This window comes from Salvelinus alpinus, chromosome 5, assembly GCF_045679555.1.
Source record: "Salvelinus alpinus chromosome 5, SLU_Salpinus.1, whole genome shotgun sequence".
Classification (NCBI taxonomy): domain Eukaryota; kingdom Metazoa; phylum Chordata; class Actinopteri; order Salmoniformes; family Salmonidae; genus Salvelinus; species Salvelinus alpinus.
In genome coordinates this window covers 61823669-61840404 of record NC_092090.1, presented here as the reverse complement: position 1 = coordinate 61840404, position 16736 = coordinate 61823669, and the positions used below count along the sequence as shown (strand labels likewise).

Here is a 16736-nt window from a genome sequence, read left to right as displayed (position 1 = left end):
TGAAAAAGCTTGTTTCTGAACCGCTAGTGTTGCAACTACCTCCTACCTGTCACCCAGTTGTTCTTACTCTCCCCGTCAACCCCCCCCCCCCACAACCCCCCCTCCTTCTCACCGTCTCTGCTGCAGCCTAGGGTTCATTGTGCTACACTTCCTGCCTCACCTATCTCTGTCCAATCAGATGCCACTCTGCAGCAGGTTCACCCTATCAGATTCCACTCCATCAGAGACAGGGTCAAGTGAGTGCAAACTGCTCATCACTGGAGATTGCTGCACAGAACAATATGTTTTTCTTCAAATCACAGCATAGAACTTGGGTAAAGTTTAAAGCATTTATTAAGAAATTGTGTAAAATGTGTTTACAGTTTCATAACAAACAGAATGACAGTAAAATAATCAATACAATTCATAGTCCAACGAATTGATGTTTGCCAAGTTCATTCAGTGGTAGGCTATAAGAACAGCTTGCATCATTTTAAGAAAGTTATTGTCTCTGAGTTTCAATCCGAGCATTCCCCAGTGTCTTTGTAAAACTTAAAAAATGAAGTCCAATATTTTCCTTTCTCTTCTGAGAACCTTCTGAAGTCCGCCTTCTTCCACATCTCTTTCTGCTACAAGAAAACCACCTTACATCCAGCCATGTTTCACATTTTCACAAGTCCATCTCTTCTCCTCCCTCCGCTCTCTTTCTCTGACCATCTCCTCAGTTCATCCCTAACTCTTGACCTTAGCCAGGGCAGCTATATGGTCATGACCTGTCTCTGTGTACTGCAGAGTCCATTCCAGTTCAAGTCCCTATCCTGATCTGGGATTTCATGACATGACATGGGCCCAGTCCACATACACCTGAGCCAGTCCACATGAGTAATCCAGAACCACACTGCCTTCCCACACTGCACTGGGTCCTTGGTTACAGCCACGGCCTTATATTCCAATAGACAGGCAGGCTTCAAACCCTGGGGTTTCCGATTTATTTGATGCTTTCTTCGTCATCTTCATCATCATCAAATGAAGCATGCAGAGGGTGTAGTTGTTCAGCGTTCAGGGAGGGTGATGGTGGGAACCCAGTCATACACACTGCGGCTCTCCTCACAGAACAGATGCAGTTTGTCCAAAGCAGGGTCTTTCCACGACTCAGCACCAGGGCTCTGTGAGGAGGAGAGAGGGAGCAAGGATTAGAATCACGACAATCACATCAGATAGACAGCTACTCTATATAATATAGAGTTAGATTGAATGAGTGAGTGACATGCTTATTGCTTTGACAGCGCTCAGGGCGACCATTATCAGCAAGAACTATGGGTCAAACATGCTGACTGGATGACTCGTGATCAAGCCTGTAGACCAGGACGTACCGTGACAAGAATGCAATGTGCGTCCTTGGGTTCCCCGGTTTCGTCCGTGCCCACGAGGTCAGCCAGGCGCTCGATATCGTTAACGCGCACAACGTTGATGTCGTTATCGAAGCAGAAAGCCTGGATGAGGGTGAAGTGGATCTGTAGCGCGATGTCGCATTCGTACTCCTCGTCTGTCGCCAGAACGCAGAATGCCACATTGTCTGCGTCACTGTTGAAATAAACATGAGGCAGTTTAGAAGCGGGTCCTATTCTGTAATTGTACACTTACGCCATACATCGGAGCATGAATACTTAGTGCATGACAAAAACCATTAGGAGTGTACTTACACATTCATAACTTTGGCAGACTCGTAGACTCCCACCGTAAGATAGTCCTGCTTCTTTGCAGACACCAACAGCTCCTCCAGGGCTGTGCCTGCAATTTGCACTCTGAAGAGAAAAACATATATTATTAATCTCTGCACACTGTCATTACATAGTAACACAGTAACAAAAGGTTCAGACTGCAGTAGGTTAGCATTCGTTTGTAAAATGTGTAGGCTATTTACCTATCGGTGGTATCGAGTGCGCTCTCCTGTCCACGGATCTCTTCCATTTCCAGAGTCATGATAGTAATCCAAGTGTATATCGGGCTCGTTCAATAAATGATAGATAGATACAGGCTGACAATTCACCGGCAGCTCTTGCGTTATTCTGGGCTCTTGCAGCGTTGCTGTTGTTATATAGCAGGTCAGCGGAGTTTCTCGGCAAGAGGCGTGGTTTTCCCCTGCTGACTGTCGTGATTGGCTTTGGGTATGTGCGGAGCCAAATGTCCCTGTGTGTTACAGTTGCGCTTGTTGACAACCCCACGTGGGGCAGGATTACAATATTACAAGAAATCCCCCCACCTTCATTGACTTTTGCCTTGGCTCGCTTCCAACATCAGCACTGTGCAAAACAGAAATTTCCCCTTTTATATCAATTTGAAAACACCTCACAGAAAAGAGGCTATGGGACACAGGCTTGAAACGAATAAAACTTGCGGAACTGAATAAAGCTCCCAACCTGTACTCTTTGTTCAGTTACGGTATTAAAATTGACATGCACTCACTGGACATGTGAAGCCTACATTTTATTGTCTCTTATAAAACAAAATGGAGGTTATGCATAATTCGTTTCTTTAGGGCTGTTTAGTATTGATAGGTAATAATTCCTTATTGGTTTGCAATTGCACCAATACCAAAAGTTGTAAGGATTTTGGTATCTGGGCTACTTGCAGCAACGTTAAACATAAAATGTGTGCCTTATCTATTTTCCCAAAGTTGTTATTTGTTCCAATACGTATCTGAGCAGCCAAGTGAAAGACGTTTTTTTTGTTTTGTTTTTTTACGGAGAAATGACAAGCGGAAGAGAACAGCTTGCACGCGGCACACGCCAGTGTTTTGCATCTGAGGCGCAAGAACATAATTGCCCGTCTTGGCGCGTGGCGATTTATCGCCAAGACAACAGCCGCTGTCAGAATAATGGCGCGTGCCCCACCTGCCTCCTGTTCTTTCAGGATGAGAGTGGGGCCGGGGAGGAGTTAGGGTGTGTGTGTAACTGCAACAGCTACTGCAACAGCTGCGGACAGATGCACGTGCTCACTAAAGCCTCGTTCTTACCTGGTTCTAAACATGCTTCCTTTGTTCTTATCTTGTCCACATTCTGATTGTGCCCACATTTTCAGAAATATGTACACATGGTACTAAAAATGTGTCTCTTATCTGTACACTGTGTCGACATTGTGACCCACATCCTGGACCCTCCCTGTATGCAAATTATTTGACAGCTATTCTTACAAAATAATATTTATTTATTTATTTTAAGACACCTATTGATGCCGTAAGTCAATTGTGTCACCCGTCAATGATTTTAGAAGGCGGAAAATGATTATTTAAATGGTTTCACTGTCCAGATCCGTCTTCACTTGTAAGGTATCCAGACACAATGCCGAACTACCTCCGAAGGTGGTCAGGAAGATCTGATCACAATCAGACCACAACGTGTCTTTTACATTTAACATTTAAGTCATTTAGCAGACGCTCTTATCCAGAGCGACTTACAAATTGGAAAGTTCATACATAGTCATCCTGGTCCCCCCGTGGGGAATGAACCCACAACCCTGGCGTTGCAAGCGCCATGCTCTACCAACTGAGCCACACGGGACCGATTGATACGTCTGATAGCTCGTTGAAAGATTCAACATACTAGCTCTTTAACAGTTATAAACTATTTGTCTGCTATCCACACTCCCTTTTTACTCATCTGTCAGAGTCGCCTACGAATAACGACTTGATAGGCCATCTCATGAACTATTAGCTCTGGCCTAGGCTACTGAGCACTGAAATTGGAATACAATTCATGGCCAATCCTATAGTAGCTTCACTCTACTAGGACTACTAGGACTAACAATAGAAAGTTAGATAATACATACGATTGTGAAACTATAATACAGTGACTATTACTAGATCTGATATAGGCCTACAATAGTTCTACATAGGCAGGCATCATTTAAAACAGTGTTGCCCCTTAGTTAAAGGATGGCTAAAATGGTTGAGCCCTACACAGGCATGGATTTGAAGCCTTACCCATGCCCGCGACGTTAAGGGCCTACCCTACCAAGGCCGGATTGCTTCTGCCAAATCTAAGGCCCGGCCCTGCCCTGCCCGATGCTCTAAATCAGAAATAACTTCCTCCATTAGTATATCCATAAGCTGCTCCGATCTGTCTGTCACTCACTCCCTGCGCACAACTCACTCTGCATGCACTCTGCTCATGGCTGCTCTGAGTCTGTGAGTTTCCATAGCAACAGGCTCTGCGTGGGCTGCTCTGCAGAGACAGCAGTTAGCTATCAGCTACTTTTCGTCACCCGAAACTCTGACAAAACTCAAGGAACATTCTTATTTTCTGTGAAATAATCTCTCCTGTTTTATATTTGACGAGGTTTAAGTACGTCTGACACCATGTTATGATCTTAGTCAGATATCACTGTACTATACAGCAAAGCACAAGCAAATGGCTCAACTACAAAATGTTAGCGATCAATTTAGTGATACCCGAGCCCTGCCTGTAGCCCAGTTATTGATGAAATAAACTGTCCCTGCCAGGCCCTAACCCTTCATATGTCAGGGCTGTCAGGCTCGAATCGGGTAGCAGAGCTCTACAAAACTGTGCAGAAGGCGCCACCCGGTGGTAGTAAATGATAATGACATTTACCCTACATTGCCAGACATAGCGTTGTTGAGTAACAAAGACTCATGATGACACAATTATGAGTCATTTATTCCTTATAGAAAGTGGCGATCATGTGCTGTTATTCACTCTTCTGTTGTAAGTGTTGAATCAATGATGCTATCACACACTATCCTATACTTCCATCCACCCCTCCAACCTCCCCTCATCCCTCCATCCACTCAAATACTCCAGTATCCATCATCACACCTTCTTCACTCCACCCCTTCCTACATGCATCCCATCTTTAAAACATGTTTCTAGTGAAGCACAATTGTTTAAAACGAGGGGCCCAGATCTGCTAGCCTGGTCCCAGATCTGTTTGTGCTCTTGCACTCTACAGTCAAAGTGCACGTTTCAACTAAAACTTGCTCAATTTTGGTATGACAATGAGTGACAGGTATTTTTGGCATGATAGCACAGACTGGCACTCAGGCTAACAATTTGCAGATGTCTGAACACATTTCTACTTAGCAAGAATTAAGTGTAATTGTAGTATGCAGAGGACTGTTGGAGGTGGAATTGAATGTGTAACTATTAGGCCCAATGGCTGTCAATTCCCAATTTACTAAAACAAAAGCTTAACCATCTTATAATAATAATAAGCGGAAGTCGTCAACGTTAGTTAAAAAAAAAACTGCATACTTATTTAGAAGACTTTTGACATTGAGCTTTGCAGCCCAAAAAACAATTAGCAGCCCAGTTGTCTCCTCCTGCCTCCACGCAGGCTTGCGCTTCTGCTGACTGGGTGGGCTGAGAAGCCTCTACTTCAGGCCATTTTGATAGATGATACCAAATGAGCATCTTGCTCAGCTTCTATAGCTTCTAGTGGCCATGACTTTCATAACATTTCCATGATGACCCAATAATGTAGCCAATATTTTAACAAACCTATCTCATGAGACGGAAATAACCTCATACCTCAGGTAATTGTTTTCCAACGAAGAAACTATTTCCATTAGCATTTTGTATTGAAGATAGCCAACTAAACTGGAGCAAAACATGGTTTACACAACTAGACCAAGGGTAGGCATTTCATGTTTTTGATTTAATCGACTTGGAAGACCAGGTGTGATGTATTTAGTCAATCACTGGCCTAAGTGCGACACTTCAGGAACAGGGTTGCCAATGTCTGAACTAGACCTTGGGAGAATCCCCAGAAAATAAAACATATAGCTAGATCTAACAAACTGTGGTAACACCAATTTCTGCACAAAGAAACAGCACACGTGTAAGCATTGTTTCAGCACCATGGTCAGTAGCACCAAACATGACAATCATTCATTTTTTAAAAAAGGGACTTTTAATAGTGACGTTGAATGTCATACATTAATTGTTAAAAACGAACATTACAATCATTCCAGCCTATATACATTCCAATTTCGGACTATGGCATATCAGTGCTTCTTTTCAACATGATTAAACTACATCTAATCTCTCCTTTGACATATCAAAAATAACAAAGAGTTCCAATACCATTTAGATTTCATAATTCACTGAACTGAAAAAAAAAAGACAACAAAAATGCCTCACTGAATGAACTGACAGGTCATTACACTTGAGTATAGTTATACTGCAACACTGAATTAACATAGCTAATTAAAAAAAATGTCACTTCTCCATATGACATACACTTAAAATGATGTCCAGAGGTTTACAAAGGGGTAAACATACTGTAGGTCCAGAGTGAACCACTGGATGCAGGACTCAAACAGCTCCTACCTAAAAAGGTCAAAACTAGTCACAGTTCCGTCACTGGCACTGGAAAATGGGGACTAATTCCAGAGCACTCCCATTTTCAGTCATTTAAATTTGTCAACAAGCTAAAAGCAAAACAAAGAAAACACAAAAGAGAGCATGAAAACCCTTGTTACAAGGAAAATACCAAAAGATGTCCACAAAATCCAAATGGCCAAATGTCCTGCAATGTCTAAAGCAGAGTATACAGACAGATCAACCACTAATCTAGCATCATGAGTATACATTTACACTATGGATGCTGAATGTGCAAAGTAAACTAGCAGAGGACTAGACATGCGCTATGGAAGGAATTGGTCATTCGCTAGCAAAGTACTTAGCAACAAGACCTGTTCGAGACACAAAAACACAGATGGCAAGAATTAATCGTTTTGTTTTTCAAGAGAGAATTTGTCTTTTAAAGTCTTCAGCAGTCATGCGATTTCAACAGATGACTATTCCCTTTCATAGTGTACTTCACCCCCCCCCCCCCTTGATGAGAGGATAACAATGGAAATCTCAGTAGTCCATTCTACCACTGGAACGGAACATCAGAACAAAGTGCTCAAAGAGGAAAAGTAGTATCACCAGGAGAAGGAGGAACAGATAGAGGGGGAATACTGTGATAACAAAACATCTACTACCCTTTTCCACCAAGTTTCAATCAACATTATCAATAACAACTGAAACCTTTGATTAGTCCCCTTCATCCTAGCCCCCCTTCCTCCCTCTGTTAGTTGATTCAAATCGGGCTCTTCTGTCTACATCTCATCGGAGCGGTGTTGCTGTATAATGATGGACGTTGGCTTCCTGTCGATCCAGTTTTCCTTGGTCCCTGGAACCTCGTAGGCCACAGGCGTTCCCACTGGATCTCTGGATCCCTCCTGCAGGCCCCCGGGCCCGGCCCCCGGCTTCAGCTCGTTTTGACCTGGTTTGGGGAAGTCGGCAGACGAGTTGCTGTTGACTCCGCTCTCTGTTTCCGACTGCTCCACCTTCTGGTAGTCTGGTGTGTGGTTCTGGCCTCCAGTGAACATTGCCTTGGGGTTCTCTACCATGGCCCCTAGCAGGAGGCTGAGAGGGGGCAGCTCAGCGCTGTCAGTTTCCTCCACAGGCTCAGAGTAAGCCAGGGGCAAGGTGTCTGGGGTGTCATCAACAGCCACGGAGCGCAAGGTCCTGGACACAACTACAGTTCAGAGGGAAAAGGCTTGTTAACGTATTCTGAATTCTTACACAATGTTTCATACATCACCTTAACTCGAAGAGACAGGAAATATTTGTGAACAATTTTAGATGTTGTTTATTGTTGTATACATAGCTATTCTTTATACTCTAAATGAATGTTATTTTCAACAGAAGAACATGTTATCCATAGTTTAGACATAGCTTTAGCATTTCAGACGACACTTCTCTCCTAACTTACCGGAAGAGGGGGTGTATATCTCCTTCTGTCCAGGGCTGCGGCCAAACGGGTTGACAGAGGGGAAGATGATGAGGCAGAAAGACAGCAGGAACACCTGAGAAGAGAAGGGAAAAAAACGTAAGATAGCTGTTAAAAATGTGGTGTGTGCGACCCAGATTTACAAACCCAGTAGAAGAGGTACATCGGTCTACAAAGACGAATGCAAAAACGTATTTTACTGTGTAAAAAAAACGTTATCTTCCATTTGTTTTTCTATAAGAAATATAATTCTCATCTTTACGGACCCAAGCAGCACTCTCGTCTTTTGTTAACCGAAGCACTTGTTGGTTTATGTTTCCAACATACCATTGTTTGGCAGTGGGACAAAATAATGGGTACTCCAAGTTGCTTTGGCCTCAATAGAACACTTACATAAAATACACTAGTACAGTACAGGCAGGCACTCCTTGAGCACCATATGAAACCACAAGCAAGCCTCAATCAGGGTTGGGCTATAATGTCCCAAACAGTTGAAGCTATAAAAATGTCAACACAGGCTGAGGTGGCAACCTAAAAGAACAGGATGTAGCACCCACCATGTTAAAGTTGAACTTCAATTTGAAAAAGGTTGACAACCAAAATGTCAACCAAATACATCTGCAGACGTAAACTTGTACGTGGGAGTCCTTCAGTACTAGTTTTACTACTAGTTTTAATTCCCAGCATCCCAAACAAAGGATATGTGGCGGTGTGAGTGTTAAGATCTACTCTGTGTTAGTCCTCTTACCATGACACAGGTGCTGGTGGTGGTTGTCTTCATGGTCGACATCTTCATCATGGACTGCAATTTCCTTAGCTGCTCTATCAGAGACCTGGACAGGGGGAGAATAATGATACCCATTGGACATTTTCTCAATATTAGTCTATAAACGTTCATTCTCTGATGCTTATCATAACAACAGGCATTCCATAATCATGATAACAGCAGTGGTGTCTTACATGTTTTGTTTCTGCAGTTGTTGGACCTTCTTCTGCAGCTCCTGGTTGTGAGCAGTGCAGATGGAAACCCTAGGCACCAATCAGCAATAACTCAGTCAATCAACCAATCAAACTCTACTTTACACACACACAGACACACACAAACACATTTTGACCCAATGAAGACATAACAGGCTCAACATTGGTGAAGTGAAATGGTGAAATCAATCATACAATGACTAATACTTTATTAGTACGGTGTGTGCTGGCTTTCAATTCATTTTCAGAGATCCCGCCATTCGTTCTCTCACCTGTTCTCCAGGCCGTCCACGTACACCTTCTTCTTCTTCCTACTCTCCTGGGCTGACTGCTTGTTGCGGATCTTCCTCCTCACCCTCTTCAGGGTCCTCTCCTCCGCCTGCGACAAAGAGAGAGAGGAGGAATGGCTACCCATCACATGCTTGACATGATTGAGCGGATAGTGCACAGTGCTGAGGAGCAGTCTGCCGTCACACTGCTGGAGCCAAACAAGCTATCTGGGATGGTTTCTCATTTGGTTTGATTGGAAGTGATTCAGCATTTTATTTTTTTTCATTTTGAAAAAAAGTCAAAAAATAATTACGCTGTAGTCAAACGTGCGTGCAGGAGAGATTTCTATTATTTAATAGACATTTTCTGCTCACTGGCCAAATATGAAACATAGATTACAGAGGAGGCTGGTGAGAATGGGCTCATTGTAATGGAATAGAGTCAAACGTGTTTCCATATGTTTGATACCATTCCATTTATTCCACTCCAGCCATTACAATGAGCCCATCCTCCTATGGTTCCTCCCACCAGCCTCCTCTGATAGATTATCCCTTCATATTAGCAAGCTCAACACTCTAAAGTAGCAACAAATTGGGTAGATTGTGTCACACCTCCCTGGCTGTCATTTTTAAGGGGTGCTCCCTGAATGCCAATTAGTTCAATGTTTACAATGGTTTCTAGGTTGGTCTCCAACGCGTCAACAAGTATTTGTAATAAATCAATGGAGAAAATGACCTTAGTAAGAGGCATGCAGGACGGTATGGTTGCTCCTTCCTTAGCGAGAAGTCTCCTTTCCTCATCAGTCAGAACAATCTCCTTGAACTGGAACTAAAGGGGAGAAAAATATATTTTTTTATTGAGATGTGCTGAAGATCTGCTCAAGGCCACATGTACACCACTTTGTGACAAAGATTATGTCTTGTGAGATCATCAAACATCACGCAAGCAATGCAGATGTAGAAAGAACAGTGGCTAAGAAAAACTCCCTAGAAAGGCAGGAACCTAGGAAGAAATCTAGAGGAACCAGGCACTGAGGGGTGGACAGTCCTCTTCTGGCTGTGCCGGATGCCGATTTATAAGAGTACATGGCCATTAATGCCAGAGTGTTGTTCAAATGTTCATAGATGACCAGCAGGGTCAAATAAGATGTGTGAGAACATTTTGTTCATGTACTCCAGGGATCATAACTAGTAGCCGCGGGCCGATTATGTTCTTGAGCGGCTGGTCAGAGAGCCAGAACATAATTACAAATAATTTGCTGAATCTACTAGTTAATGATCCCTGGAGTATATTAACAAAATGTTCTCACACATCTTATTATTTGACCCTGCTGGTCATCTATGTACATTTGAACAACAATCTGGCATTAATGGCCATGTACTCTTATAAATCGGCATCCGGCACAGCCAGAAGAGGACTGTCCACCCCTCAGTGCCTGGTTCCTCTAGATTTCTTCCTAGGGAGTTTTTCTTAGCCACTGTTCTTTCTACATCTACATTGCTTGCGTGATGTTTGGGGTTTTAGGCTGGGTTTCTGGATAAGCACTTTCTGACATCTGCCGATGTAAAAAAGGCTTTATAAATACATTTGATTGATTGATACTGCAAATTGACCACAAGGCCAAACCGATATTTGACTAAAACATTTCAAACCTTGCTTACATTTGTATACAATCTCTCTATTATGCTTGGGAATACTTGGAAACAGATTTCCAAAATTAAAATAACTGATGCAATTTCCTGGTGTTGTTACAGTTTTAAATAATTGTTCATATTGGGGAGGGGGGGGAAATAAAACCACCCGCAGGCCAAATTCAGCCAGCCAGTTGGGGAACCCTGATGCACTCAAATGATGTACTCAAATAATGTACAATCAATGCCATTCTTACTAAAACAATGAGTTGACAATAAGTTTAACAATGGTGAAACTGCCACTTCCATTTGCGATACTACATCAAAGAAGTTACTGCAAACAACAGACATGCGATACAACAGGATATATACTGCCATTTTTTTGTTGTACCACATTGGGCGACGCTCCTCACCTCCTCTTCGTCAACAAAACAAAAATAGCCTTCCCGGATTACATCTTCCAAGACTTGATCATCTTGTTTCCTCGTCTATAATACTAATTTGATTATGTGAAACTCACCAGATCAGCTTTGTTGTTCTGTGTAGAGTCCTCTATGGCGAGAGAACAGGGAAGTTCTTCACTGGAATAGATCTGTTCCACTTCCATCCCCTCACTGTCCAGGTCGTCTGAGGAGAGCACAAAAACACAACAAATTCATTTTTTTCTGTTCACATGAACAGTAAAGTTCTCAAACCTTACTAGGATATTCTTTTGAAATCTTCTAGCCCAAGGACACGAGTCTAGTGACTGGACTCAAATCTGCTAGACTTAATCCCCAAAACATGGAAGAGATAGCTGGAATTAGGTGGTGCTAATCTAACTGATCTTTATAGTTTCAATGGGAATATTTAAGATTAATAAAGTTCATATTCAGTTAAGAGTGATTAACACAATACTTAACATATTTAAGTTTTCGCTTTCTGTAGTACACATGATTTCCAGTGTTCTGTTCAAGTAAGGTTCTGTTGATAGTGATAGACACCAGACTGGAGGTACAAGGACACTGATTATTATTGTATTCTGTGAAACTGTGATTCTGTAGCAGCTGACAACATTACCGCATTCGATTTTGACTTCCTACAAGGCTCTCAGCTGGCGCTTACAGACCACTTGGTACCGTCTGATTACAATTAAAAATGGCATGTCTCCAAGAGGCCAGCTAGACATTTTCTCTGCTTCTGTTCTGGATGTGTCTCCCTGCCTGTTGCAACTTGTAATAAACCAGATTGATTTCGGATAGATTTTTATCAACGACTGCTCTCCTTTTGTTTCACCTGGAAATTCCCCATTACAATAGTTGATTGGCTGGTGTGCTACATTATTCACGATTCATGACCAGCTGGGCTAGTGGGTGTGTTTTGTATGGTCACACCTGGGAACCTCTTCATTTGCAAAGTTAGTCTGTAGATGCTCAAACTACCAACAAACTATCCAATTAGTTGAATTGTCAAGAGCCAATTTGATGTCATTCAACTATTCATACCACCCAAAGCTATGAACCTGTTAGACAAGTATAAAGGTCTAGATCAACATTTACCCAGATCAATAAAGACATCCATGTCAGGCTTCTCAGCCCTCACACTCTGTAGAGCATTCATGTCTCCTCCCTGAAGTAGAGAGTAGCTGTGGTCCGTTTGCACAGCCAGGGCTTCAGGGCTCTCAGCCTGGAGCTCCAGGGCCATCAGGGGACTGTCGGAGTAGCCCGGGCTGGGCTGGGAGCACTCTGGGCTGGGTGCGGTATCACTGTCACTCCCCTGGGGGCTGGGGCAGGCCAGGAAGTTCTGGCCAACTACGCCCCCAGTGCTGCTGTCTTCAGAGATGCCGCTGTCGCTGCCCAGTGGAGAGTGTGAAGCACACGAGGCGGCCATGTTGTCTTCTCCCTCCAGCAGGCTGGACAGGAAGTCCTCAGTGTCCATGCCTGTCAGCATCTACAACAAACACAGCAGGATGTTGGTGTCCATTCAATATGACTGTTTATTCCACAAAAAGAAAATGTGAAAAATAGTTATTCTGCTTTAAAGTAAGGAAGTAGTGCTGAGCAATTAGTGCTTTTTGAAGTCGGTTTGGTTTCGGTCGATTATAAAAAGATAATCAGGGTTTTCGATTTTGATATTTTTTTTTAGATATTAAATGCACTTTGCATTATGTGGGTTGAATGCTGTAACACTTTATAAAATAATTAATAAAAGTCCCATGATGGTAGTGGTTGCCCATTACTGCTTATCACATATGAAACCATAATTTAGTAAAATTACTTTACATTAATAAAATATTTTTTAATTTATTACTATTATTTAATTCCAAGTCATTATCTCATCTCTATAGAGCTGCTGCCTATGCTGTCTGACAAAATCACTATTTTAGTAGATCAAAGTAAATATGACTTCTGAATACCCAACTGTCAATTACTTAGATAATGTATTTTCAGGCTCGTGAAACAACTACGTTCTATCCCTGTCGATCGCACGTTCTCTCAGTCTCCGGGTCTGCTCCGTTCAGACCGGACAAGTTTAAGCGGGCGCGCAATGGATTATGGTTATTGTAGTTAATTACCAAGCTTTCTGCACTAAACTATGTAGAATATTGGCCTGTTGGAAACGACAACTCCCTACTACATCGCACAGTTCAGGCTTCATCTGATTTATCTCTACAGGAACTGCACATCGAGCTCACCAAACAAAAACAAAATAGAATTGAAAATATTGAACCAACGTCGTTACAATTAGTTGTTATAAAAAATCTAAAAATAACTGATATTTCAGTTAATCGCTCAGCACTATAAGGAAGTTTATCACATTATTGATGTAAAACGATCAAATAAATTATTCTGCTTTAGTACATACCATTAAATTAATGGTTTGTTCCCTGACAATTACTAAACTATATTAGCCTATTGTTTAGCAAACATAAAACAGTTTTATTCTTAAGTGGGAGACATACATCTTGCTCGGCGAGCCAGTTTTCTAGCCCATTCCCATCTGTGAAGAAGGGATCATTGGCTCCAGTCTCTCCATACTGGCACAGGATCCCCAGAAGATCCACTCCATCCATATCAGGAAGATCCTCAGTGACTGACATCTGGGAAAACAGAATCAGCAATGTCACCATTATAATCAGGAAACATAAGACTTTGGTTTGTGGGCAGGTCCAGTTCAATGATGTGTGATAAGAGAATTGTGACTGAACTCATTCTTGTTCAAATAAAAAGGCAAATATATTGGAATATCCTACCCAATAACTGTATCTTTAATTTTAAATTCTCTGACATGTAAATTCTGGACATGAGAAATTCTGGAGAGAGACTAAAGTGAGAGTTGACACCAGTAACTAGTGTTCGGCAGCCCCCACCCAGTATACAGCTGCGCGCTCCCATCAATGACCTCATTCTTATACATCGCCCCGCCCACTTCCCCCTTTGTCACATGAGAAGCAACAAAACAAGCCAGTCTACTGCCGCGTTCATATGCAAGTCGAAACTAAGAAACTCGGAAAGGTCCGACTTGCTGATTCGTTGAACGCGGCAGGCGAATAAATACAACAAGTAAACATGTCAGAGATTTCCTAGTTTCCTAATTCTGACTAGTACATGAACGCGGCATAAAATGTTCGTGATAATATTGCACTTCAAATCTGGATGAAGAACTCACATTTGATATGAACCTCTGCTGCGAAAAATCTAGCTCACAAATAAATGTAAACCAGTTTGTGCTCAGTAGGCCGATGGTTAGTTAGCAAGCTAGCTAGGTAACGTTAGCCAGATACATTGTTGCCGGCCTAGTTTATCTTGCTATCGTTACCGACAAGAAAGAGCATTGTTAGCATAGAAACATGATGTACTGACAGTGCAGACACAAGGGTTAGTAGATAGGCTAGTTAGTTAGCTACTGTTTGCTTGCCAAAGCAACATATGCTGCATAATTGACCAGCCAATGCATGTTCCATGACCTACCAAATTTGACAAATAACTGAACGTAACATTTCCATAAAATATAAGGAATCGATGGTCATAAACTGCACACCACGGCTTTACACATGTTTAAACTGACAGCAGCTAACGTTATAACGTTAGTAATGTGCCAGCACGACAGATTAATGGTGCAAATATTGCTGAGGGCGTGGTCGTTGTTGTATGTGTTCGTTTATTAATAAAATAAATAGCATTAATTTATCATGTCCCAAATATACTTACCTTTCTCAGTATACTGCCTGACAAGTTAGAATAGCATTCGAGTGAAGCTATTTTCGTTGTCTATTCGCCTTTACTGTCTGTAAGGTCTCGTAGAGTACACTCTCAAGTATGACTACTCTCTTCCTGATGAAATCACCTTGCAGTTCCAACAAGACAGAAATTGCGTCATCACGTATAGACGAGTCAGCATGCGTAATATTAGTCCATTACGGGAAATGTAGTATAGTGTGTGCAATACAGTATGATTACAGTACACAGACTCAAACTATACTAAACCATGAATCAAAGGCATCACAGATGGATGAGGTTTACTGCTTGTGAAAATGTATTGTTGATAGGATATAATGTCATTTTCTCTCATACGTACATCTTTGATATTTTTGTTTCTTCAGAAAATATTGAGCTGTATGAAGAGAGACATACTGAGACGAGGGCACAACAAAGCCTATTCCCGCTCAGGACACTGAAAAGATTTGGCATGGGTCCCCAGATCCTCAAAAGGTTCTACAGGTGCATCATCGAGAGCATCCTGACTGGTTGCATCACTGCCTGGTATGGCAACTGCAAGGCACTACAGAGGGTAGTGCGTACTGCCCAGTACATCATTGGGACCAAGCTTCCTGCCATCCAGGACCTCTATATCAGGCGGTGTCAGAGGAAGGCCCTAAAAATTGTCAAAGACTCCAGCCACCCTAGTTAGACTGTTCTCTCTGCTACCGCACAACAAGCGGTACCGGAGCACCAAGTCTAGGTTCAAAACCTTCTTAACAGCTTCTACCCCCAAGCCATAAGACTCCTGAACAGCTAATCAAAGGGCTACCCAGACCCCTCTTTTACACTGCTGCTACTCTCTGTTTATAATCTATGCATAGTCACTTAAACTCTACCTACATGTACATATTACCTCAATTACCTCGACTAACCGGCACCCCCTGTATATAGCCTCGCTTGTTTTTTACTGCAGCTGTTTAATTATTTGTTACTTTCATATATATATATATATATTTTTTTTTTATTATTAACTTCTTAAAGCATTGTTGGTTAAGGGCTTGTAAGTAAGCATTTCACTGTAAGGTCTACACCTGTTGTATTCAGCGCATGTGACAAATACAATTTGATTTGATACTGTACATTAGGCAAACGCACCATGCCCCCCTTCAGTTTCATCCACAGCTTAGAGTCGACATATGCCGATATAAGCCTGATGTGTAGGCTAGTTACTGTTTCTGAACTGTAAGTAAGACATTAGGCTTGTTTCTTATCAGATACAGTCACCATTTATTGTCCATAATATAAACCCATTAACCCTAGATGAGAAAAATACATTTTGTAATGAACATTGACATGTGAAGTTTATCAAAACATTACAGGACAACACAGTATTTCAGCATTTTATTTCATATTTTGAAAAGATATATTGGGCAGTAATATGGCATCATAACAATTGAAAATCAAATTATTGGCGACGACAGGTAAGGTGTACAAATAACTGTCAACCCAACCAGGCCAATAAGGCCAATGTGTTCCTTTCAACCAGTTACCTGCTGATATCTAGCCTGGTCACAGATCTGTTTGTGCTCTTGCCAACTCCATTGCTTATTGTCAAAGCCAAACACGTTTGGCATGACAATGAGTGACAAGAAGTTATCATGATAGCACAAAAAGCAAAAACAGACTGGCTCTCAGGCTAAGAGATATAATCAGACATCCCAAACCTCTCCTCGAGTACCCCCAGCCAGCCCAGTTATTTTATGTATTCCAGAACTAGCACTGCTGATTCAACTAATGAAGGGCTTGATGATTAGGTAACCATTTCAATCAGCTATGCTCGTTCTGAAATACAGTGAGGGAAAAAAGTATTTGATCCCCTGCTGATTTTGTACGTTTG

General features: G+C 42.0%; 2 protein-coding genes across 2 annotated transcripts; both read right to left on the bottom strand.

Annotated features, from left to right (window-relative positions):
• Nucleotides 1–315: 315 nt before the first annotated feature.
• LOC139576441 (growth arrest and DNA damage-inducible protein GADD45 gamma-like) lies at nucleotides 316–2196 on the bottom strand. The gene is made up of 4 exons (XM_071402567.1): nucleotides 1904–2196; nucleotides 1683–1784; nucleotides 1353–1563; nucleotides 316–1145 (listed from the first exon to the last, which is right to left on the bottom strand). The coding sequence occupies exons 1-4, from the start codon at nucleotides 1960–1962 to the stop codon at nucleotides 1032–1034; spliced, it is 486 nt and encodes a 161-aa protein (XP_071258668.1). The 5' UTR covers nucleotides 1963–2196; the 3' UTR covers nucleotides 316–1031.
• A 3688-nt stretch (nucleotides 2197–5884) lies between these two features.
• Nucleotides 5885–14995, bottom strand: creb3l3l (cAMP responsive element binding protein 3-like 3 like). The gene is made up of 10 exons (XM_071402566.1): nucleotides 14849–14995; nucleotides 13600–13737; nucleotides 12197–12587; nucleotides 11179–11285; nucleotides 9763–9855; nucleotides 9030–9136; nucleotides 8740–8808; nucleotides 8528–8612; nucleotides 7762–7855; nucleotides 5885–7524 (listed from the first exon to the last, which is right to left on the bottom strand). The coding sequence occupies exons 2-10, from the start codon at nucleotides 13735–13737 to the stop codon at nucleotides 7103–7105; spliced, it is 1506 nt and encodes a 501-aa protein (XP_071258667.1). The 5' UTR covers nucleotides 14849–14995; the 3' UTR covers nucleotides 5885–7102.
• Between the last annotated feature and the right edge of the window lie 1741 nt (nucleotides 14996–16736).

Bases quoted from the DNA above. Each gene is read 5' to 3' on its own strand.
- LOC139576441 (XM_071402567.1), bottom strand. From the start codon at position 1,962: ATGACTCTGGAAATGGAAGAGATCCGTGGACAGGAGAGCGCACTCGAT. The intron at 1,564-1,682 runs GTAAGTACACTC...TTATTTCAACAG, and splicing joins TCTGCCAAAGTTATGAATGT to TGACGCAGACAATGTGGCAT. The intron at 1,146-1,352 runs GTACGTCCTGGT...TCCTCCTCACAG, and splicing joins CACATTGCATTCTTGTCACG to AGCCCTGGTGCTGAGTCGTG.
- creb3l3l (XM_071402566.1), bottom strand. From the start codon at position 13,737: ATGTCAGTCACTGAGGATCTTCCTGATATGGATGGAGTGGATCTTCTG. The intron at 12,588-13,599 runs GTATGTCTCCCA...TGTTTGTTGTAG, and splicing joins ACTGGCTCGCCGAGCAAGAT to ATGCTGACAGGCATGGACAC. The intron at 7,525-7,761 runs GTAAGTTAGGAG...TCTGAACTGTAG, and splicing joins GATATACACCCCCTCTTCCG to TTGTGTCCAGGACCTTGCGC.